Source organism: Stigmatopora nigra, chromosome 14 (assembly GCF_051989575.1).
Source record: "Stigmatopora nigra isolate UIUO_SnigA chromosome 14, RoL_Snig_1.1, whole genome shotgun sequence".
NCBI classification, from domain to species: Eukaryota; Metazoa; Chordata; class Actinopteri; order Syngnathiformes; family Syngnathidae; genus Stigmatopora; species Stigmatopora nigra.
Genome location: NC_135521.1, coordinates 2,197,266 through 2,221,090, shown reverse-complemented (window position 1 = coordinate 2,221,090; position 23,825 = coordinate 2,197,266). Strand labels below are relative to the sequence as shown.

General features: G+C 36.2%; 1 protein-coding gene and 1 long non-coding RNA gene across 2 annotated transcripts in view; one reads left to right on the top strand and one right to left on the bottom strand.

Annotated features, from left to right (window-relative positions):
- The window catches only part of LOC144207347 (uncharacterized), a 166,136-nt gene that overhangs the window by 81,879 nt on the left and 60,432 nt on the right, over positions 1 to 23,825 (bottom strand). The gene's annotated exons all lie outside the window — the stretch shown is intronic.
- Positions 1 to 23,825, top strand: part of aff2 (AF4/FMR2 family, member 2) — a 92,956-nt gene that overhangs the window by 43,352 nt on the left and 25,779 nt on the right. Inside the window, exons 5-9 of the mRNA XM_077732700.1 lie at positions 9,387 to 9,431; positions 12,282 to 12,368; positions 13,412 to 13,448; positions 15,083 to 15,143; positions 17,814 to 17,868. Coding sequence (XP_077588826.1) covers positions 9,387 to 9,431; positions 12,282 to 12,368; positions 13,412 to 13,448; positions 15,083 to 15,143; positions 17,814 to 17,868 — 285 coding nt within the window. The remainder of the gene's footprint in view (positions 1 to 9,386; positions 9,432 to 12,281; positions 12,369 to 13,411; positions 13,449 to 15,082; positions 15,144 to 17,813; positions 17,869 to 23,825) is intronic.

Genomic DNA, 23,825 nt, shown 5'->3' with positions numbered 1-23,825 from the left:
CTAACAGTGCCGTCTTGTCTTTTATTCGATTTTTTTATCCTCCTTTAAATCCCGCGCCCTCAAACCACGCTCTAGACGACAGTACATGATTACAAAGCTGGGTCTAGTTGTTGTCACTTGTTTATTGTTGAAAACAGCTCTCAAAATTATATTCATGAGAGAGAGTTTAATATCTAAGAGAGAAGTTTAATATCTAAATACTGTTTAATATCTAAGGACTGTTTAATATCTAAGTATTGTTGAAACTAGCTCTCAAAATTATATTCATGAGAGAGTTTAATATCTGAGAGAGAGTTTAATATCTAAGTACTGTTTAATATCTAAGTACTCTTTAATATCTAAGTACTGTTTAATATCTGAGTACTCTTTATTATCTAAGTACTGTTTAATATCTAAGTACTCCTTAATATCTAAGTACTCTTTAATATCTGAGTACTCTTTATTATCTAAGTACTGTTTAATATCTAAGTACTCTTTAATATCTAAGTACTCTTTAATATCTAAGTACTGTTTAATATCTAGGAGAGAGTTTAATATCTAAATAGCTACTGTTTTAAACAGTACTTAGATATTAAATAGTACTAAGATATTAAACTCTCTCTCTTAGATATTAAACTCTCTCTCATGAATATAATTTTGAGAGCTGGTTTCAACATTAAACTCTCTGTCACCATTTGACCGGCGACCAAACGTCCGAGCACCACTGTAACAACTCAAGTTGATAACGTTTGTAGAGAAGTCCGAGTATGAAAATATTTGGAGGTACCTTGAAGTAACAGGCAGGACATTGTGGCAACAAGGGTATATATGTGGACATGGTTGTCTCTCATTTTCACAGTGTCTGTCTGCTATTGCAGTAAACAGCTGGCCTCATTTACATAATATCCCTCAGGCTGTCAAGTCAAGACACGCGCGGAAATGCATGCACGCATGTGAAACGATTCATTGTACCAGTACCTTTTTCATTTACGTAGGCACCGCAGCTGTTTATCATCTGGAATTTGTTTTGTCTGGGGTAAGATGTCCCTTATAAAGTATCTACTCAAACATAGACCTCTCTGCTCAGGCAAACAAATAATGCATTTTACTGAATTCAACCCCCAGAAGGGTATTTGCAGGCCAGTGAAGTTGTATATTTGAAATCTGAACAGCTCACTTCATATTCTTGCTTGACACAGTATAAGCTGAAGAAGATTCTCCATTAATGTTGTATGGTGCCATGTTTTGTTGGGCTTGGAATGGATTACGTGTCAAAAAGAGCTCATTTTATTTCTTTTTCAAGGCTTTTTCCTGCAAATAAAAGCTCGCTATAGTGCACATAGGGTTTGACGGCAGATATTTGGCAAAATGTAAATAGTAACTATGTTTTTTTTACCTCATGAATGGATTTCCCATACAGCATAGGATGAGCTGCAATGATCACATTGATTTTGGCCATCACTGGGATTCTGCAGGTGTGTGTTATTGCCCCTTAGAGACCTCTCATCCCAACTAAAAAATCCACCCTCTGGTTTGGATATCTTCAAGAGACTGGTTGGATAAAGCGCCTGTTATCACACACCTGAATAAGAGGTCGCGGTTCAAGAAGAGGCAGGGCCGAGCACTTGACTCCCTGCAGCTCCTGCTGATGGCGGTATAGGGGTCACAGTAGTAATTCTCTGCACTTTTGACTGTGGATCTCCCGCAGCTCAATATAACTGAAGAAATGCTTGTAAGAGAAGAAGCAATCTACAAAATAGAATAGAACAGGAACTCATGTGTTGTTTTCATTCAAGGGAAAATATGTCAGCTTGTTTGGAACATCCAGTGGAGCAGTGGTTCTTTTGCCAGACTTGAGTCAGGTCAGCGTGGGATCAATTCCGACTTGATGGCAGTATGATTATGGATCATTTCCACTATGTGTGCCCTGCCTGGCGAATCGTTGAGGGCCTGAAGTTGAAAAATTTTTGCTTGAACTTTTATTTCTCCTCCAACTTGAGTTTTTATGGAGGATCAATATTCAATCCTCTTTATATTGAATCATACATGGTTTAAAAACCAAGTCTCCCTTGTTATCATCCTCACAAACATGACAGTTTCTGAGTTTAACATCCTTTTAGCGTTCCGCTAATTAAGAGTCGACCTCATTTTTAGCATTATACATCCTCTTTTGTCCATTGGCTTATTTGTGATTGAAATAGATAATACAAAACTGCATTACCTATCATCAAATTTCAAATAACTGATTGATATTATAAGACCTGACACACTTTCCATCTATTAATATTAATTCCCCAGGATATTAAGACAGTAAAACATCCTATTTGATAGTCTTGACTGGTCAAATATGATACATTACAAGGCGACTTCATTCGAGACAATAAAACCTAGACCAAACGGCTAATAAAATATCAGACTATTTCATAACAGCTTATGTCTGGTGCCCATAAAAACATGGTTATAAAAGTCTTTATTGCTCTTGGCATTATAGGACAATTCATGGAGAACCCCTGCTGCTCGTGCTCTCATATTATTCATTAGGTTCTGATACAGACCAGTGGCTTCTCCCCGACGTTGTGTGTGTGTGTGTGCGTGTGTGTGTGGGGTAGGGCCTCTTAAAAAATATGCCCCGCTGGACTCGGCATTGCCAGTTTGCCAATCAGAGCATAGCTGTGATATGCAAATCACGTAGGCGCACACACACACAGCGTGGGAGAAGGAGTGTTTTGATCTAGCAGGGCTATTACAGACATTTTAAAATCCTATGAATATAAAAAAGGGAGAGAGGAAGAAGGAGTCAAGTTAAGAGAAGGGAGATGAGATAGTCGAGCGAGGAGGGGGGGAGTGCAGACCAAAAAGGGGAGAACGGAGACTACAACCATAAAGATAACCGTCTTGTTTTATTTTTTTTGCCATTAATACAAGTACAGTAACAGTAAGACTAATTCAATTGAATGTGGGAAAAGTTAGGATGCATTTTGTTGCACTTTTCATGAAAATGCTGTGGGTTTAATTCCTTTTTTCATGCTCTGACACCCTGCAACTAGTTCCTTCCCGTGCTAGTCCAATGTTTTAAAAAAAAAAGGCATCTGGCATGAAAGCAGTGCCAGACAATTTATGCGAGTGACTGGCTTTGGAATCCCATGAAAAAAAAAAGAGAGTAAACTAAACAACCAACACTTTATATTGGCATTGTCAGTGAGACCAAACTTTTTATAGTGTTATAGGTCAGGGGTCGGGAATAAAAATGTAAGCATCCTTAGTGATATTTATGTATCCAAAGTTTGAATGTTTGTGTTATGTTATTAAATGAATATTGATTGTTAACAACTACAAATGGTATAGTATGCAAAGGTTATGGAGTAGTAATATTTTGCTTTTTAGTCGCTTACTTAGTGCCAACTGGTGTTTTTAATCTGAGCCCCTAACACCCTTAAATCCCCTGATGTAGTCTTAGCATTTATGGAAGTGAAAGTGGATAATATAAAAGAAAAGAAACGAATAAGGAAAAAGATAAAGTACAATACAAGTAATTGTTTGCACGTAGTCTATTTGTTAATGTATACACTAATGGACGGCATTTACATAAAAATACTAGTTCTCCATATGCAATTCAGCTAAAAAAAAATAATATATATTTCAGTAAAACTGCTTTTTCACAAATCACGTTGAATAGTTTATGAGGTACTGATGACGGCAGGATGCTGCAGCAATTCCACTGAATCGAAAAGGAAATGTGAGAAAGTGAGCTACGAGCTCATTCCCATTTGTGGTCCTGTGGTAATGTCTATGTATTAAGTACAACATTAGTGCTTTGGGCATCAATTTGAACGCTCCCACAGCGCACATGTGAAGTCACGCTGTCCTTACAGCTCTCAGCTTGCCAGTGTTCTGCCTGACTGCTCACTGTCACGTCCAAGACTGCTGAGACGTCGCTGTTGGCTCCCCTTACACGTGTTCAGCCATTGTTCTGCACATTTTTTTTAGTGTGATTCTATGACACAATATCATGGAGGGATAATATATCCTTTAATGTAAGAGATGGGAGAAGGGCTCTTTATTTTATCACAGGGGGTATTTGGACAGATTCCTATATAAAAATAATGTTGAAAAATATTTGAGGATTCCGTACTTTAAGAACTTTAAGAATTCCGATACATTTACAATATTTAGCACTCGGATGAAGGAAAAGGCTTAAAAAATGTTTTAAAAACTTTTGCATTGTACTCCAAACTAAACGTTTGGTCCAATTATTTATTGTTGTCAAATCTTGGGATTTTTGCAGAAATTGCAATGTGAATTTTGCAATAAACCCTCAAAAAAGATACATTTTATTTTAATCCAGACAAAAGAAAGTGAACAATGGACTTTCTTGGCATGAATACCCCTTTTAACAGTTAAAAAAAACAGTTAAAAAATCTCCCTTTAGCCCAAAACACTCTTGGTCAATCATAATGTTTTAATGGGAATTCCGATGTGGAACCGAATGTAGCTAGTCAAAGAATTAGCAGTTTATCGAGAACAGAGTGTGTTTTATTCATTTACGTGGCCAGACTGATCATAATCTGTAACACGTAGCGTAAATCATGTCCAAATCTACCAATAATTTTATATGATACTCGCGTGAGCATTTATATGAAGCGTAAACATTGTTCAGTGTGATTACTGCTGACTATCAAATTATTACTTTATTACCCCATTCTCCCTGAAACTACAGTATTTACACACACACACACAGAGTTGTAGTGGAGGGTGAATACATTATTTGGATATAATTGATGGCAAATGCACCCTGTATGATAGTGGGAACTATTTAAAGCCAGAGTTGATGAATGTGAGTGAATAAACAAATAGAATTTGGTGTCCTATTGTACTGTTGACGACCCTCCAACTCTCAACCGTTCCCCCCATTTCAAGAGGCACTTATTTTGTTGTTTAAAAAAAAGGCATCATGCTGAGAGCCACACACAGAGAGACCACACACATACACACACACACACATCCACATTTTGCCAAGAGTACAAATCAAATAGCGTGCATTTCCCTGCCAACAGAACAAATCATATATACTCAGCTTGAATGTTGCTGTGCTCACACTGACAAACAAAAATCTGTCAGTCATTGTCTATTCACTGCTCTCGACTCAAAAGCAATTTCTATGCTTTCTGTTGTGTCCTTTATAATACTGCTTCTATAGGGTCCTTATGGAATAGGGTGAGAATGCAGGTCCAAGCTATTATAAGGTAAAAAATAAGAAGAAGAAACCTGCCGATTGGTGATTTTAACTCAAGGTTTTACATTATAAGCCAAAATCTTTAGTTGTCTTACATATCGGGTCTTCTCATAACAAGTTCCTAATAGTAAATTGATTAAAATACACTTCTGAGATCAAGATTGTGGGCAATATTTAAATTTCTGAGGATCTTTTTTTTGTGACCGGACGTTTGGTCGCCGGTCTTTTGGTCGCCGTTTTTTTGGTCGCGATAGAGATAGTTTAATATCTAAGAGAAAGAATTTAATATCTAAATACTGTTTAATATATAAGTACTGTTTAATATCCAAGTACTGTTTAATATCCAAGTACTGTTTAATATCCAAGTACTGTTTCATATCTAAGTACTGTTTCATATCTAAGTTCTGTTTAATATCTAAGTACTGTTTAATATCTAAGTACTGTTAAATGTCTAAGTACTGTTTAATATCCAAGTACTGTTTAAGATCTAAGTCCTGTTTAATATATAGGTAGAGTTGGTGACCCCTTATTTCAAGTGTCCAAACTATGTCTCATACAATGTATTAATTATATAAAAGAGAGCAGCCCCTTGTTGAAGGCCCTCGTAACATAAAAAAAAATATACAAGTAGTAAATGATCATATCCAATGAAAGAAAGTGTTAGGTAAGCAAAACAACATTTCCACTCATCTAAAAATGATTTAAATTGCATGAGCATTTGTTGGGGTCACATTTAAGCAGACGGAAGTATATAGTGTAGCTAATTTCTTCTGGGCTGTGATTCATTACAAAACAAGGCTAATTAATGTATTCAACCTCAATTCAATCTCAGGGCAATTATATGGTTCAATGGCATTGATCACAGCCTCTTTTCACTCTCAACTCCTCACGTCTTTGCTCATCCGCATATAACGGCCAAATAATATTCAATATCATATACAGAACTAATGACTTGTATTACTAATGGAGTTATTCAAATGTTTTTTTTTTATTTTATTTTATCATACTCATGGGAGAGCCTCCTGATAGTGTAGTGCAAGGGTGTATTTTTGAACTAAAAACAGAAAATTGATTTAAAAAATTGCAATTATTGATTTAAAAAGGGGAAAATAAGGAAATATAATATACATCTATATCTATCTTTTAATTTGATCCTGAAATAGAAATTTGGCACTCATTATTTACTTTCCCGGGCCAGATTTGGCCCCTGGGCCGCCACTTTGACACGTGGTGTAGTGGTTCACTGCCCTGACTTCAATGTGGGCAGCCGCGGGCTCGATTCCCGCTAGTGGCGGTATGATTGTCGGAGTGAATGGTCCTTTGTCTCCCTGTGTTTGACCTATGATTGACTGGCGACCAGTCTGGAATAGGCTCTGGTACTACCCTTACAATGATGGGTGGTACAGAAGATGAATACTCGTGGGAGAGGATCAAGAACAGCTAGTGGCAAAGTTTGAAATTAAGAATCCTAAGAGCAATTTGGTAAAAGTTTCCTTCAAAACACTGCTGTAAAGTTGACTCAAAGGAAAAGAGGTTCATTATAGCAAAACAGAGACAAAAATAACCACACGTGGAAGTCAGTCTGAACTTAAAATGACCCCCTCCGACACCCCCATGACATAGACACAGTACGCACAATGCTTAGCGCACACTCCAGTGAATGTATAGATCAAGTCCAATAAGCACAGGGCTAAAATGACAGACCTATTTGAAGCAATGTTTCAATGTCGACATTTAATTGGATGGTACATCAACTGCTTATCTGCCTCTTTGCAGCTTGGAAAGGGGGAAGAAGCAAGATGAAGGACAAGAGAAAATAGAGGGAGAAAGAACGCTAAATAAATGGGATGGGGGTGCTAGGAACTAAATCAGAAGGAAATGAATTAAGAAGGGAAGAGTGATACATACTACATAGGTACTAAATACTATCTGTAAAATATTTTGAAGTTAAGTTATGCACTTTTTGAAAGTGCAATTTTTAGGAATTAAAATGTGGAAAATGCATTACAATATGCTCATAACCAGATTTCAAAATAAACATTTTATTGGTTTAAATGAGGGAATTTGAGAGTAATATTTGGTAAAATTCTGATAAAAGTAGAATTTTTTTGATGTATCTTAAAGTAGGTTCCAAAAAAACCCAATCAAAAATAGAATGTAATGGTATATATATGTATATAATCCAACTCTTCCACATTTGCACAACTACTTAAGACAATTGTATTAAAATCTGCATGTTAATATGCACCCAAAATTGTGCTCCCGCCCTAAATAAACATAAATTCCCACTGCTCACACACACACACACACACACACACACACACACACACACACACACACACACACACTTGGAGTGTAGCTTGTGATCTATCTCACTCACATGCTGGTAATCCCAGTGATGGCGGTCAGTGCAGCTCTGTAAACAGCTGAAATATGGATGATAACAGGAACACATGAAACTGAATAAACAAATAGTCTCCGAACACAAAAAAAAAAATCCTTGAAGATTTTCCAAACCCAGCTGGACCTCAATTTTGAAAAACTTCAGTAGCGTGAACTCGGATGATTGACATTTTCACTTTGACTCTACTGCTTTTTTTTTTGTTCTATAAGAGTCAAGCAACAGTATGTCTTGGTGCCATTCTTAAACTTTTCCAAGTGTTGACAGCGTTGACTTACTTCATGTAAATTGTGCAACAATATGAGCCTTTTCCTTGTCAGCGCCTGACAAGAAATCCTGAGAAATGACTTTGAGATGTAACAGGAAGTCAAGTGACTGAGTTAACAGCTCTCTGAGGGCGCAAAAAAGAGAGAGAGAAAAAAAACTTTGCATTCATTAAACAGCACATTTTAACCCCTTTTTGCCTATCTTTGTTTTTCCCCACCATTTATCTTTTGTCCATTTTTCTCCGCTTGCCTTGTCACAATTCGACCCAAAATTATTTTTCTTCCTTTGTGTACATGACTCTTTTAATTAATTTAGGCCACTAAAGACAAAATAATTTTACCCATACTTGGATGACGATAGCAGTAAAAATCAAGTCTTTTTTATGGAACCAAATCGACATTGATTATCTATTTAAACTATTATTTGCTATTATAATTTAGCTTAATGTTCCTATGGATGACTTATACACATTTATTTAACCCGTAATCTTTCTAAACCTTCATAGATGTTTAAAAATAGCGCAATGACATACTGCTTATTTAACTTCTTTTCAAGTACTTTTTATTTTTTTTTTAGAATTTTTACACAGCATATGCCAGTGTCGCTTGCCGTTTTATTAGCTGTAATTTAGGATGAAGATGATGTCATGGTCATTATCCTGGGTACTAAATGTTTCCTGATGCTCATGTTGCTGCAGTTAGCAATGTTGTGCGACAGAGGTTATGGTTATAGAGGGATTTGCTCTCCTCTTCTCCAGCTGCTCCTTTATCCCTCACTCTTTCTTTATTGAGCCTGTCAGGAAGCGCCAAGCCAAGAACTAGTCCATCATACTGTTTTATTTTATTTTATTTTATTTTTTTTTGGTACAAATGCTTTTTGGAAACACTCATTTGGCACTGGCATTTATACTTGTGCGAGGTACATTTAGATAAAAATGTAGGGTATGTATCCAGCAGTGACTATAATGATTTGTTTTAAATAATAGTAGAAGTACACAACATGCACTTTGGCTGAACTGACATAGTAAGAAAAATTGTTTGGCTTATGCTTTCATTTTTTTTTTTATAAGAGGCTTGTCATTGTTTGCAGAAATTTTGGTTTGAATGTATAGAAAGTCAGCCAATTGAAAGATTTGGTGGACCTCATATGTTCCGTATGAATGTTATTTAACTTATTGGCAGTATTTAAAGTGCAATATAATTGGAACTGATAGACTTTTGTTTGTTTTTTGGCAGAAAATCGATGAATGTTTTTATCGTTTAACATGTGAATTTTGTGAAAACTATTTCAAATTTGAGCCAAAAATACATTTCCATTAGCTTCAATAGGAAGTATTGATGGGAAAGATAAATATTGAAGAATTGGGGGAATTGTAATTACCCGTTTTCAATAAAAATGTATAATTTGGGCACCAAGAGGTCCACGTACATTCTTCAACAGATGTTTCTTTTTGTTGCACTTCTATTCCGAGTGTCAGTTTCATTGTCTTATGTTTGTTTTCTGCAGGTCAGCCTTCCAAATGACTCCAGCTGTGTCGAAGAGATCTTACGGGTATGTTGTAAAGACAAACAGCACAGTCAGTCACACACAAAGTCATTCCAATACATCTGTTTTAAGTTTGCTCCCAAATGCTTTTTCTCTCAACAGGGACATCAACTAAAGCCAAAATTTGGACTCATTTGCTGCCCTTGATGGCGCTAGACATCCAATACACGTCTAGTTCCATCAATGGCAGGGAAACATGATCGTGAGGGAAAAACATCTATTAATGACGTGACCGGACGTTTGGTCGCCGGTCTTTTGGTCCCTTTTGGTCGCCAGTCAAATGTACTTAGATATTAAACAGTACTTGGATATTAAATAGTACTTATATATTAGATAGTACTTAGATATCAAACAGAACTTAGATATTAAACAGTACTTAGATATTAAATAGAACTTAGATATTAAACAGTACTTAGATATTAAACAGTACTTAGATATTAAACAGTACTTAGATATTAAACAGTACTTAGATATTAAACAGTACTTAGATATTAGACAGTACTTAGATATTAGAAAGTACTTAGATATTAAAAAGTACTTAGATATTAAACAGTACTTAGATATTAGACAGTACTTGCATATTAAATAGTACTTAGATATTAGACAGTACTTAGATATTAGACAGTACTTAGATATTAGACAGTACTTAGATATTAGACAGTACTTGGATATTATTATTGTTTTATTATTATATTTTTGCACTATCGTCCAATTATATACCATGTAGAAATCTCTTGCTATTGTCATTAGACATGGAATTTACACTGAATGTCTTCCTCAACAATGCTGGGCAATCTTCTCGACTTTTCCGGGTTTTGGTTGCCTTTTCTCTACGTAAAGGTGAGAGCATTGTAAAGCCATCACTTCACCAAGCAGGATAGTTGAAAGTGTCAAGGCAGAAGAGCGTATAATGTGATATCAACGTATCGCTCACTTTCCTCTGTCACCCATCACTGGAATTGTCTCCATCCTTTTTTCTCTGGTGATGCTCTCTTTGTGTGCCTGTTCATCGCTCTCTGCCCTCTGTCATTCACCTCTCCCTCTCACAAATCAATATGCTGGTCAACAGCCTGTGTGACAGATCGTGTGGTGAGAGCTGCATGAGAAGCCTTGTGTCAATAAAATTGCTGCGCCATTCAATTCAATCTGTAGTTTTTAGGAGTGTCAAGTGGAAAGATCAGACAGTTCAAATTGTGTCTTTGGAAAGCACTTTTTTTTTCACGGCACTAAAACATTATTGGTTACCGGAATTAAAGCCATTCCCCATCCAGGTTCTATGACACTTGTCTTAAGTAGAGGCACTATAAGAGGCATTATCGCACTATAATGTAAAACATTCCTGGGCTGTATTCCTATTCAGCTTTGACATAATCTATCTACAATTTATTGTTAAGATGACTGACATACACGTATCTACTTCACTTACTTAGTATACACGACGGAGTTCCTGATTTAAAAAGATGAAACTCCCACACATAAAGGACAGACTGGCATATAAACATGACTCATCAGATGAGTCATCCATGGATATGCTTGGTGATGAAGATGTGACGTCAGTGATCTTGTTGTAGCAGTTTTACACTGTTGACCTCTTAGTCCCAGATGAGTGTATTTAAATTGCTATTTCCCAAAAGAAAATTTACTTTAACTTTTCCATGTAAGCACTGTCATTTAGTCCAGGAGCTTTTTAGCCTGGAATAATGGAGCCACTATACACAAAAATAGGTGTAGTTTTTGAAATTTAACTTCCATATTTTTCTAGTTTTTGTGGTTATTATCCAAAAACACAAAAATATCCAGAAACTGCATTCTGAATTTGGTTGCTAGTTGATGGCAGAAATTGAAAGATTCTGATCAGTCATTATTTACACTAAAATTCATGGCTACTAAATTGTTAAACATGATAAATATTTTAAGTACACATTTTCCCATGACACTAGTAGTCATTTTTTGGTGTTAAACCACAGACTGGTTAGGTGTAAAGCCTCATTTCTCTTGCAAAAGATTGTCAGTAATACATAGAAGTAGAAAATTGGTATGTGGTGATCATTTAAAATACTTTTCACTGAATTAGAATCGCCATACATTTATTCTATGACATATTTCCATTGTTTAGCTACTGTACATGATAAAGGCTTAATATATAAAAATACATTGTTATGGCAGTTTATTTTGACCATGCTACAAATACAGTAGTAAACAAATGACATTGTTATTATAATCCTTTTCCACCAGTGTAAATCAAGTCTGAGGATTATCGGCATGAGTATAAAGACATTGTACAACAAATCGGATAAAGATACATTTGCTCAGTGAGCAAACATTTTTTTAACAAAGGTATCGAACGTTGTGCTTTGGAGATTGAGTAGTGTCACAAGAATAAACACAAACACACACATACACACTCTCTCGGGTATCAGATGTTTATTCTGTTAATTGAAACTTGCACACTTTGAGGCTGGAATTGAACTGAGCGACTGTGTGATTGGTAACTTAATCACATTGCTGCTTCTGCAGAGCTCGTATTTAGCTTTTAAAGCAAGCAACTGTAGTCAGCTTTTCTTTTGGATACTGAACACTCTGCACTTAGTTCATGCTTACATCCCTGAGTGTGCTGCCAAGTCCCAATACACTTCACACTTTAAAATGTGAGTTACAATACACTCCACTGATCAACAAAAAAAACGAGCTTGATGCAAGTACTGCAAATAAAAAGGACAGAACTGCTGTTACAATTGTTTTTCAAAGTTTTTACTCTTATAAACATGTCTTCTATTTGATCCACAAATCCAAATGAGGATCTATATTTGTCAAATGTCCTTTTTTAATGTGTTTATGTCTGTGTTTTAAATAAAGGAGATGACTCACTCCTGGCCACCCCCTCTTACAGCCATTCACACTCCAGGAAAAGCTGATCAAACCAAGTTTCCCATTCCAAGCAAGGTCAGAAATACTTTTAAAATACTGCAAGTCAAAACTAAATGGATGGAAATAGAAGTGCAAACCACAATGATTACTTTCCTAGTCTACTCATCCCTGATTATTTATGACTTTCAGTTGTCTGTTTGGTTTTATTACAATGGATTTGAGGTTTTAGTTTTAGATGTACATCGGAAAAACAGTGCTAAACTTTGCAATTTTTTTATGATGATAAATTAAACATTGGCGGCCGAGCAAGCGCGTTTTAGAGCGTCATCTTCCCAGTTCTGGAATCGAGGGCTCAATTCCAGGTCCAGATGACGGACGATGGCTGGTATGAAAGATGAAAAAAAAATTAAAACAATACACAAAAATATAGAGGCGAAAAGAGAGGATTTTGATATTTTTTGTGTTTTATGTCTTGAATTTGATCATAAAATAGAAAGTTGGCACTCATTATTAACTTTATCGGGCCACACAAAATGATGCGATGGGCCAGATTTGGCCCCCGGGCCACCACTTTGACACCTGTGATTCAAACCGTACTGTAATTGCTCATCTTTTATCCTCTACTTATACAAATATTACTGAAACAAGGATCCAAGGATTTTTATCTGATTTAATGAGCCATTTGCAGTTTCTTAATGCAATATATTCAGGTGTGTTCTTACAACTTAATCTTTGAGACACTCAACATTGTTGACTGGAAGAACTCGCCTCTCTTTGTCAAATAAAATCTTTTGATGAAATTCCAACCTTGAAAAGCACCCGCATCGACATATTGAATACAAGACCTCATGCTTACCATGACAAAGCCACTGGGCTAAGCTTGCGGTGGGTTTGTGTAAATTATAGCGGACATGTTATACCACATGAGGGATTTTGCGGTTAAATAGCAAAAGTCACTTCAATTGTAATTACAATATGACCAAATAGATGGAAGATGAAGACCGAAATGTGTGCACTGAAATCAATCTAACTAACCCTCTGAAATCAATAATGATCTTTGACGGTTCATTCAATGAACACATTCCGCTTTACTCCATCCCTCTTTTCTTTTATTCTAGGAGTCCCAACATGTGACCTCGAGCTACAACACTCATAGTAAGTTTTCCGATGTTAATGTGCAAAGACGGACTGTAAATAAATGAAAAAACACGGTAAAATACTGGCAAAAATGGAGAAAACATGAATCGTTTATTGTCACATTAATAACAAGCTACCATAAGACTATATTCTATCTATGTCTCTAATATGGCAGTTTGTTTTTTGTTCTCTTATATCAAACTACTGTTAAAAAGTAAATATATATATAACCAGTTGGGTGGTGCTGACATCCCATTACGCCATTTACCCTTTCTCCTAATTAGAGTTTGATAGTTTAAAATTTTATTTGAATTTCAGAATGGATGTTCACCTTTTTATTAACTTAAAAATAATAATAATAACAAAATAAACAACAATTTAAAACAATTCCATAGAAAAAATCTGCAATGTAGTGAACTGTAGTATGACATCACAATATCTACATTGGTTACAAAGTACAACTAAACCAGCAGAACCGAGTCAGGGAGAAAAAATATGAACACAAAATGCAAAAAGGTAACAATAAAAAAACAACTATAAGTTGGTGGAAGAACTCAGATAAAAGGTAGGATGTGCACAATGGTAGATGAGGCAATAGTAAGAAAAGCCCTCAAATACTGACTGAGTACTCCTAATGCACAGCAGGTGTGTCTCATTCAGCCTAAACCATGTGCTGGAAAATACTAGAACACTGAAAGCAAGACGGAGACATGACAACATTGTACAGTTTCTCCATTTTGTAATGGTAAGATTCAAACAACCAGTATTTTACCATAACTATATTGTAGTATATCTTATTTTTTTTGCAGTGCAGTAGTATCACCAAAATAACATTTTTCTTAAAGTAATTCCAAATGAATGTGACACATTCAGAGAGGGATGTTGCCATAATTACCAAAACATTTATATTTTAAAGGCTAATCAAGTTTTAAAGTATATGAATTGAATTAGAAAAGAATCAATACAAGGATTGTATCATAAAGTAAATATTGTTCTGTTTCAAAGATGTATCTTTCGAACAATATCTATTTTATGTGGCATTTTGTGTAGGGATTACACTACATCATACTAGAGAAAAGATCTGTCAGTATGATGCAGTACAGCTGTACAATACTACACTTAAAATACAATGATATAACTGTAAAGGGTGGACTACAGAAAAGAGATTGATATGTGATTTCTATGTCACCTGTCAAGACACTCTTGTCTATATCAAAAGATTCATTTAGAACTTAAGATCTGATACACTAAACTGCATGTTTGGATCTGTGAGTCACAACAAAATATGTCTGAAAGGGAGGAAAGCAGGGAGTTGACTCATGTGGATGCCACAGTCAGCAAAGGAAATGTTTTCTTGTAACCTGAGGGAGTAAAAGTAGCTGGCAAAAGCAATATCCAGGAAGAAGGAGAAATTACACAATAAAGAAAAGCAACACAAGAGAATAAATACACGGAGGAAATCAAATGGCAAAGATGGTGGATTATTCCCGGAAAATCATTATGTTTATTGAATAAAATTGCTGGTGATAAACATTAGGACATGTTCTTTACCATTTTGCTTTCTCTGTATACTGAGTTTAAACAAATGTTATGTATTTTGAGATTCATGGAGAAAAAGAACATGCATTAACTAAAATATTTTTATGTTACAGAGAGATGTACAGTGTCCGCAAGCAAGACAGCGTTGAAACCACCTAGTGCACCACAAAAATCGTATGTATCGCTCTTTTAAACCCATATATGCACACAAATGCCAAATATATAACCCAAGGGTCGGCAAATTTTTCAGCCCGGGGGCCACATTGACTTTAAAAATATGACAGATAAGATACATATAAAAAAGTGCATCCGTTAACAGTACATATGAAACATAAACAGAAAAAAAGGACTAAAGTATTAACATACTCATCACTCATCATTAAAGTAAAAAGTATAAAGTACAAAGTCAAGTAAAAAGGTAAAATGTATTAAGGAATATTAAAATGTAAAAAATAGAAGGGCTGTAAAACACGAAAAACAAATAAGAGTGGACAACGCTACTTCCACTGGCTTCCACATGACTGCGCCATCTTGGGGAAAAATAAAACAAAACAAACAAAAAACATTATTAGGACAATGTCGGCGGGCCGGATTAAAAATCCTAAAAGGCCGTATGTAGCCCGCGGGCCGTAGTTTGCCCATTTCTGTTCTAACCCAATGTTATGTTTGCCACAAGGTCAAATTAAGTTTGACTCCTAGAAGAAATTCAGTGCTGGTAGCAGGGTGAGAGAAGAAAAGGAAAAAAAAAAGATTACGTGGATCAGAGCGGAAAAGTGCAGCTACATTAATTTAACGTGAGCCAGGGGCATGTTGCAACATCTTTGACGGCAGCCCACATTTCACTTCACTCGCATAGCAACACAGATTCGTGGCAAGGCAAGAAAGAATCCGTGCTTGTAAATCTGCCATACAGGCATAATGATTTAATTTTGCAAAATTAATGTTACGCTAAATCCAATGAAAAGAATATTTCCCAGTCTGCTTTGAAGTAGAAAGAAAATCTATTCATTTATTAAGCTTCATATTAAGAAAGCAGAAGAATTGGCATTCTATACTATTAGAATGTAACATTGCAAAGCTTGCAAAGTCAGCGCATTGCTAATACATCCATTTTATTTTATACGCAACTACCACTGAGGGATTCATTGGCAACGTTTTCTAACGCACTAAACAATGAAACCTTATTAAGAATACATTACAGACTCTAACAAACGTAATTGCAATAGAGTCTTGAAAAAGATTTACCATTGTCATTTTAATACATTAAACTTTTCAAACTGTTCTGTGGTCCCTTCTCAAGGTTTCTTTTGTTTCTCAAATGGGTTTTCCTTCCTGGTTTACAGTATTTTTACTAAAAATATGAACAATTGAAAAAATAATCATAATTTTCTATTTTTATGCTTATAAACGTTTATGTATTTAAAAGGAAATAACAATAAATCACATATTTCAGAAGTCCTTAAACTTTCATTCATTTAGGACTACATATATGTTATTCCGATCTTATTTTAGTGAGAAACAAAGTCAATGCACATTGATAAAAAAAATAAAATGAAGAAGCACTGGAAAAAATGCGGCCCTGTGATTAAGTGGTTAGCGTGTTGACCTCACATCTCTGGGGTTCTGGGTTCAAATCCAGGTCAGTCCACCTCTGTAGTTTTCATGTTCTCCCTTGGCCTGTGTGGGTTTTTTCCGGGTACTCCGATTTCCTCCCACATTCCACCGACATGCATAGTAGGCTGATTGGACACTCTAAAATTGCCCCTAAGGTATGAGATTTGAGTTTCATTTTATTTTGAACTACACTTAACACCCATCCAGCAACTACACTTGAAGATTAAATGCACTTTCTACATGTCGCCAATCCACTGGCTTTTTGATTTTATTTAGTCTGTTTCCAATTTGTACCAGTGTTCACCCCCCCCCCCCCCCCCCCCCCCTTGGGGGCCTTGCCCTCCACTTCCCGCTGTCATTATCATCTCCATCTTACCTCCCTATCTCACGCAAGCCATCTGTGGCTTTTTATGAAATAAAGTATGGCTCCATTTTTCATTCATCCCAATATATCTATCATCATCGCTCGCCTATGTGCAGCACTGCGCCCTTATCTGTGAAGCTTTTCTCATTGGGCTTCACTCATTCACGACTCGCACGGTCCCATCTGAAAACAGCACAACACTCGGGAGTGTTTTTTAGTGTTGAGAGCAGTGAAGAGAGCAGTTGGGGAAGGCAGTAAAAATCCCTTTAGGGGATTCTCCTGTCATAACAATAGCAGTGCTATCTTAAAATAACAATAGCATGCGTGGATGGTTTATATAAAGCAATAAAACATGGGAACTTGCCAATGCACAGCACATAAATACTGAATATTTTGCTACCAGGGAGGTAATTTAATACACAAGCTTAAGTACATGTTGTGTTTATATCGTAAATACCGTGTATTTATTTTTCTGCAAATGGAGGGTGAAAACTAATTTTAGTGATTAGAAGTTCAATTCTGTCTCAGTGGGCTCTTTTTTTAAGTCTACGGTCTTTTTACCGACGAAATCTTGGCAGAAGGTCAGCACTTGTCAACACAAAATGTTTCCAGGTGAAAAAACAACATGGCTTCCTTCTACCGATTGAACATCTGGTTGTTGTTGGGGTTTTTTTTTTTGCACTGTTATGCCTCATCCACCATCTTTTCCTTCATTCCCCAACATAAGCCAATGGTACTTAGGCTATGCAGTTCATCAATTTGCCAAGAAAGCACTGTAAAGAAAATGGTAGTTAACATTGTGTTGTATTAAACCACATCCAAGCTTAGGCCTGCATTATGTAAAACACATTTTTGTTTCTGTACAGAATGCTGGAAGATGATCTAAAAATCAGCAGTGATGAAGAAGAAACTGAGCAACAGGTGAGTTGCTGCCAGATTGTATTCTATCCTTGGCTCGCTATCCTTTGTCTTTCATTCAATTATAAGCAGTATTTTGTGCATCAGTCCTAACATCTGGTTAATTAGTTTAACTGAAAGTATTCAACTGAAATCCTTCATCCACAATTAATTTTAATTTCCTATCTTCTGTCATCAATTGAACCATGCATACCTCTACTATCAGCATTTAGCTCATTAACATTTACAAGTATTAGCTGTGCGGCAAACGGTCCCCAGGTTTTTTTCCCTCTCCATCGAAGGGTTAACAAGGGGTTTTGATCAAAATATCTTACTGCTATTTAAAATGGATTTAAAGTCTATCGACATAAATAGCAGGCAATGAGTTATTGGGAGTTACTGGGAAAAATGCCAAGCACTTTAAAGGGGATTTAAGAGTCTTTTTGGATGAATCCTTTTTTGAGCCTGATAATTCTTTTTCTGTTAAATTTTACTAACTACCAAAGCCTGTGAATACTATATCTGGGCTGGCAGTATATGGGTCCATTACAACTTTGTATGAACTATAGAATACAACCATATTCTCGGAATTTTACTCTTTTTACTTTACTTTTGCGGCCTATACAGAATGATGTGGAGGGCCAGATCTGGCACAGAGCCTCCAGTTGGTCACCTATACTCTAATTTATCATGAGTTAAATTAAATAGCACCCTTAATGAATGACATATTTAAAATGTTTTCCAAATATAAAGAACACTGTATTATAATGCGCCCTGTCTATTTCGGAGAAAATGTAAGACTTTTAAGTGCGCCTTATAGTCGTGAAAATACGGTAATCTAATTTTGATTTAAATTGTATTGACGAAAGGGGGAATAATAATTAAAAATACAAATGCTACTTAAATAAATGCAGTACTTAAACGTTCTCCTTTGTGATATATATTCTCCTGTGACCTTTTATTGGCTTCAATAGCACAATAAAAATAAATCTTATTTTTAGTTTAGCACTCCCAAACATTCAGAGATGGAGTTACTCAAATGTACCATTTCATTTATCACACTGATTACAAGTGAACCTGCAAAAAAAGAAGTGAACATGGATGGGAACTGGCATTAAAGCTTAGCTTTCCACTAATCAGAATCTGTGTGGGCTCATGATACCAGTGGGGGTCCGACCACTGTGGCAACCCCCCACTCATATCATTGCTAATCAAAGAGTCAATGAAATACTAATGAAAATTGACCAATTCCTTACTTTCTTTCTTTTTTTTAAACTGTCCTTCTGATTGAATAATTACAGGGTGGTCGAGAATATAATTTTGACTAATTACGGGCTCGTCGAAATTGTAATTATAAATGTAGGCAGGTTATATTTGGTGGCTTTAGTTTGTACAATCATGCTGAAAGTAGATCTCTTAATTACAGAATTGTGGTAAGTGGAGACCATAATCACCTCATCTATAGCGTACACTCTTGATTACAGTGGGGCTTTAGTGTACTTATGTAGTCTTGCTACAAGTTTTTTCCTTCTACATTTTAGCACATTTGTTATATTGGTGAGTGGTAGAGGTCGAGGTCCATTAACCGTTTCAGTTTAGTGCAGTTTAAAGCTGCTATTCACAAGTTGACACCTTTAATGTGACTATTTTAGGTCATTAAAAGAAAAACTTTTGAGGGAGAGAAGTAGTTAACACCTCCACTATTCTGGAAATGACTTGGTAGCAGTAGGAAGACAGACATAAGACACACAAGACATTGTAGAGCTAGCTGAGAAACTGGAGCCACACTCAGTGTTTAACCAGTCCACCAGGCCATGCAATTGGTATTAAATCATTATTAATTGTTATAGTATTTGTATTTTTAATTATTATTACGCCTTTAGTCAATTCAACATACTTGACACATTGCATGCCACTGATGGCCATAAATGTTCAATTCTTCTCAATATTTTAAATCAGGTTGACTGACAGTGAATCTTCATGTTTTGGTGCCATCAACCTTCAACATAAGGGTTATAAAAATCATTATTTGTGCATGAAAATGACAAAAATTGAAAACCAATTATTGCATCATTTAACAACTTTAATGATAAATGTCTATGTTGTTAGTTTCTGGTGTTGTCAAGCTTTCTGACAATACCAACCTTTTATATTTAGGCGGATAAAGAACATTATGAATATCTCTTAGGTTTGACAACCATAATTCATTTGCTGTGATGTGTAAAACAAATGCTCATTTATAGGGAAGTCGAGATATTGTTTGTGCAGATTTATGATCATGAGCTTCTTTTAGAATGAATTCTGCTTACCTTCGTTGTAGGCACAGTGGTGCGAAGAAAATTGGTGTGCATACGTTATTAATCTGACATGTATGCACAATTTATGCACAGTGTAAAAGCATTTCTATGAATTTATTAGTGAAAAGGGACTATTGTTTGACTTTAAACTGGCTAAATCTTCAATTTTAGGGCATAAATGTACGTTTTAATTATTGCCCCATTTTTTAAAGGATGTAAATTTAGACATGCTGTTATTTTTGTGATTCATAGATTAATTTTAGAGGAAAAATTAATTATTTGCAAGTCTAGGGAGTGGCATACTTTGCAGGTATAAAAATGAGTCAGAGCATATTGCTCTGAAGATATTAATCCCAACTTCATTTTATGATCTACAGGCGCTTGATATATTTCCTTACACTTTGCATTTTCACTTGCGTATTTAACCGTATACCTCGTATATAACCTCAAAAACATTAAAGGTATATATATGCAAATCATTCCCTGGCTCACCCTGAAAAATAAAGTGAATATCTCCAAAGTTCTGGAACGATTACTTTCAGCCTTTAGAGTATGTCAGTGGAAGATGGATATGGAAAGAATAAACAGAATGGAAAGTAAAACGAGGCAACTGGAGAGACAAAGACGGAGCAGACATACTGATAACCGAGTAGACAGGAGGAGATGAAGAGAGCGAGGGATGCCGAAACTGCAAGAAAAGAGAGAGAGAGAGAAAGAGAGAAAGAGAGAGAGAGAGGCTGACATGAATCCAATGGCATTTTTGTGTGCATGCACTTAATAGGCTTATAGCAAATGAGTGCATGCTATATTATCAAGCTTTTATAGCCCCAAGTAAAACACAACTCACACATACATTCATAATCAAATACACAGATGTGTGTGTGTGTGTGTGTGTGTGTGTGTGTGTTGTGCAAATGTTGGCAGCCTCTCACGCACAGACACACTGTCATTAGTATTCTGCGGCGCGGCACTGTGAGGGCAGCAGAGGAGTATGATGAATATGTTTTTGCACTGAGCAAAGACACGAAGGAAGGAGGGCAGGGAATTGAAAGAAGGAGCGGCGGAAAGAGGAGCGAGAGAAAAAAAAATAAGAGAGAAAGAAAGAGAGGAGAAGAAGAAGAGACGATCCTGGCGACTTTAAAAGCTGAAAGAAAAACACCAACCCAATTACCACTGCACGAATGTCCTTTGTCTCTTGCTGCCTGCACATTTCTCTCTGTGATGACAGATCACCTTGGTCAGAGCAAGGTCACACTAAAAAGCTCTGGCTTTCTATAAAAGTTCAATTGCAGCTGGTAAAAAAAGGCCCCCAACTCGGGGAAAGGCCACGTTAAATCTGCCCTATGCAAAATGATGAAAACGACTATCTTTCTAGCACCATGTCACATTTATATATACCCGTGTACCCATATATATTGATATATGTATGTATGTATATATGTATAGTTGCGTTTAAGTGAAGCGTTAAAAGGAATAGGACATATAAGTGTCCAGTCAAGGCTATGCAAGACGCCAGATGAGGCATTTAAACAAAGGACTGTCCTCCTTAAATCAGTCTGTATAGCCACCATAATCTAGTTAAAAAAATGGAGATGCTCTTAGCATAAATGCAAACTCAGTTTCTTATATTTTGTATTATTTTTCTAACCTTAGCCTCTGTCTGCTAATGCTGCCCAGGACCACTATTGGTGCCACTCATATTAAAAACCACATCTGCTTTATTCAACTGAAGCAGCAATAAAGCCGCTATTACCCCCGATGTCCCCTTATTTAAGACTGGGAGTAAATTGGTCCTATCCCAAGGAATGACATATTCTCTAGTTACATTGTTTATTCAGCAACACTATTTTTTTTTTGCAGACATAACGTCATTGTGTCTAATACCCAATTTATTGCTCCACTTGTCCTCATTCCCAGTTGCTCCAAGAACCAGCACAACAATACCAGATACTGTATTGACTTGGACTAACTCGCCAATAATGGCGTTGTGGTTCACATAGCTTATTTTCATGCAACTGCTGTAAGATCGATTCCCTACTCAATGACCCATTCACAGTCACTCCATGATTGATTGGCAACCAGTACCAGAATGTGGTCTGCTTTTTTGCCCTGATTCAGCCAGGGTGGGCTTTTTTTCACTCCTGCTGCAAACCTTTACAGGAAGACTTGTATGGAAATGGATGGATTGTACTGAAAGGAAAATAATCTCTAATCACCGGCTTTTGCAGTCCACCGTGTTGGTGGAACATCTTGGAAAATATACTCTGTTAGGTCAACCTGGGGTCAGTGCTAATATTAAAACATGTTGACAGTGTGTCAGTGTCACAAAAAATAACTCTATTTTATAAAGTAAATGGTAGAACTGGGTCTTTAGAAGCATTTGGAATGGAGATCAGTGCCTCGTTAACTGACCTTGAAGGAGAAATAATTTGGTACAGATGGCTGTATCAAAATTGGTCATCAGCTCAAAGCACAGCAAAACATGAGAAATACCTGAAAGTTCATTTGCTTAATGTACTAATAAAGCATGTGTAAGGGAATAGGTTCTTTACCCTTTTTATATGACAGAGTAGTGATATTTTTAAACAAAATACCGTATTTTCACGACTATAAGGCGCACCACATAAAAAGGCGCACCCTCAATGAAAGTTTTTTTCTCCATATATAAAGTACACTGGATTATAAGTCGCCCTGTCTATTTTGGAGAAAATTGAAGACTTTTAAGTGTGACTTATAGTCCTGAAACTACGGTAACAATGATTTATTTTTGTAATCTCACAATCTAATTATTATTGAGATTGCAGTACTGTAGTATTGCACAGCATCCTGCTGAGAGCTCTTTAATATTCTAGTTGGTTTAAATAGTCACACAGTGGAGTTCTAAAAAAAACTTACAGATTGCAATTCAACACCACGGAAATTCAGCAATTAAAATGTTTTATTAATAAACAATAGGCAAAAAAACAGTTTACTCTCTGGAGTAGTTGTCAGTCAGTCACAAACAGACAACCTTCCGCATTCTCATTTGCATTTCTAATGAGGGAGAAATCTACGCAGTGCAGAAACACTACACCTTCGGTGATTTAATAATAATCAATCAAATTTGAAAATAAACCTTATTAAAGGTACTATGGTAGAGCTATCATGATAAATCTCATTAGATTTCAAACGTGTTTCTATTTACCTAATGCTTAGTTTCACAGTGTGAATGAATGATTAAGCTAATTTGTCCAGTACTCTCAAGGTGCTTAGACACTTAGAGCTCAATTTTACTATGCAGTGCTAATTTAGACTTGCACGTTGTTGTGCCTGGCAACGTGAATGGACTACCAAGCTAGGCAGTTACCTGGGGCCCTGACCAATAATGCACTCCTATGTACTCCAGAGGATCAAAAAGAATCAAGAATTTTGTCAAAGTGAAAATTAAGCATGTCATTTTAATGCCCTCCTAAGGTACTCTAATGAATTTCATAGATTGGACTTTGCTTGAGCCACAACCAAGTCCTTTTTAATCCTATTTCGCAGTTGGCCAGAATATTGCAGTTTCTACAAAGTGACGTCAGTGACAGACGGCATGTTCACGCACTACGTCCTTTTCCGTTTAGTTTTATGACTTTGGCGACCAGCGTTTTATTTAATTTTTTCCACAAGAAATTCAATCGTTTGCAGGGATTTTTTTTGCAT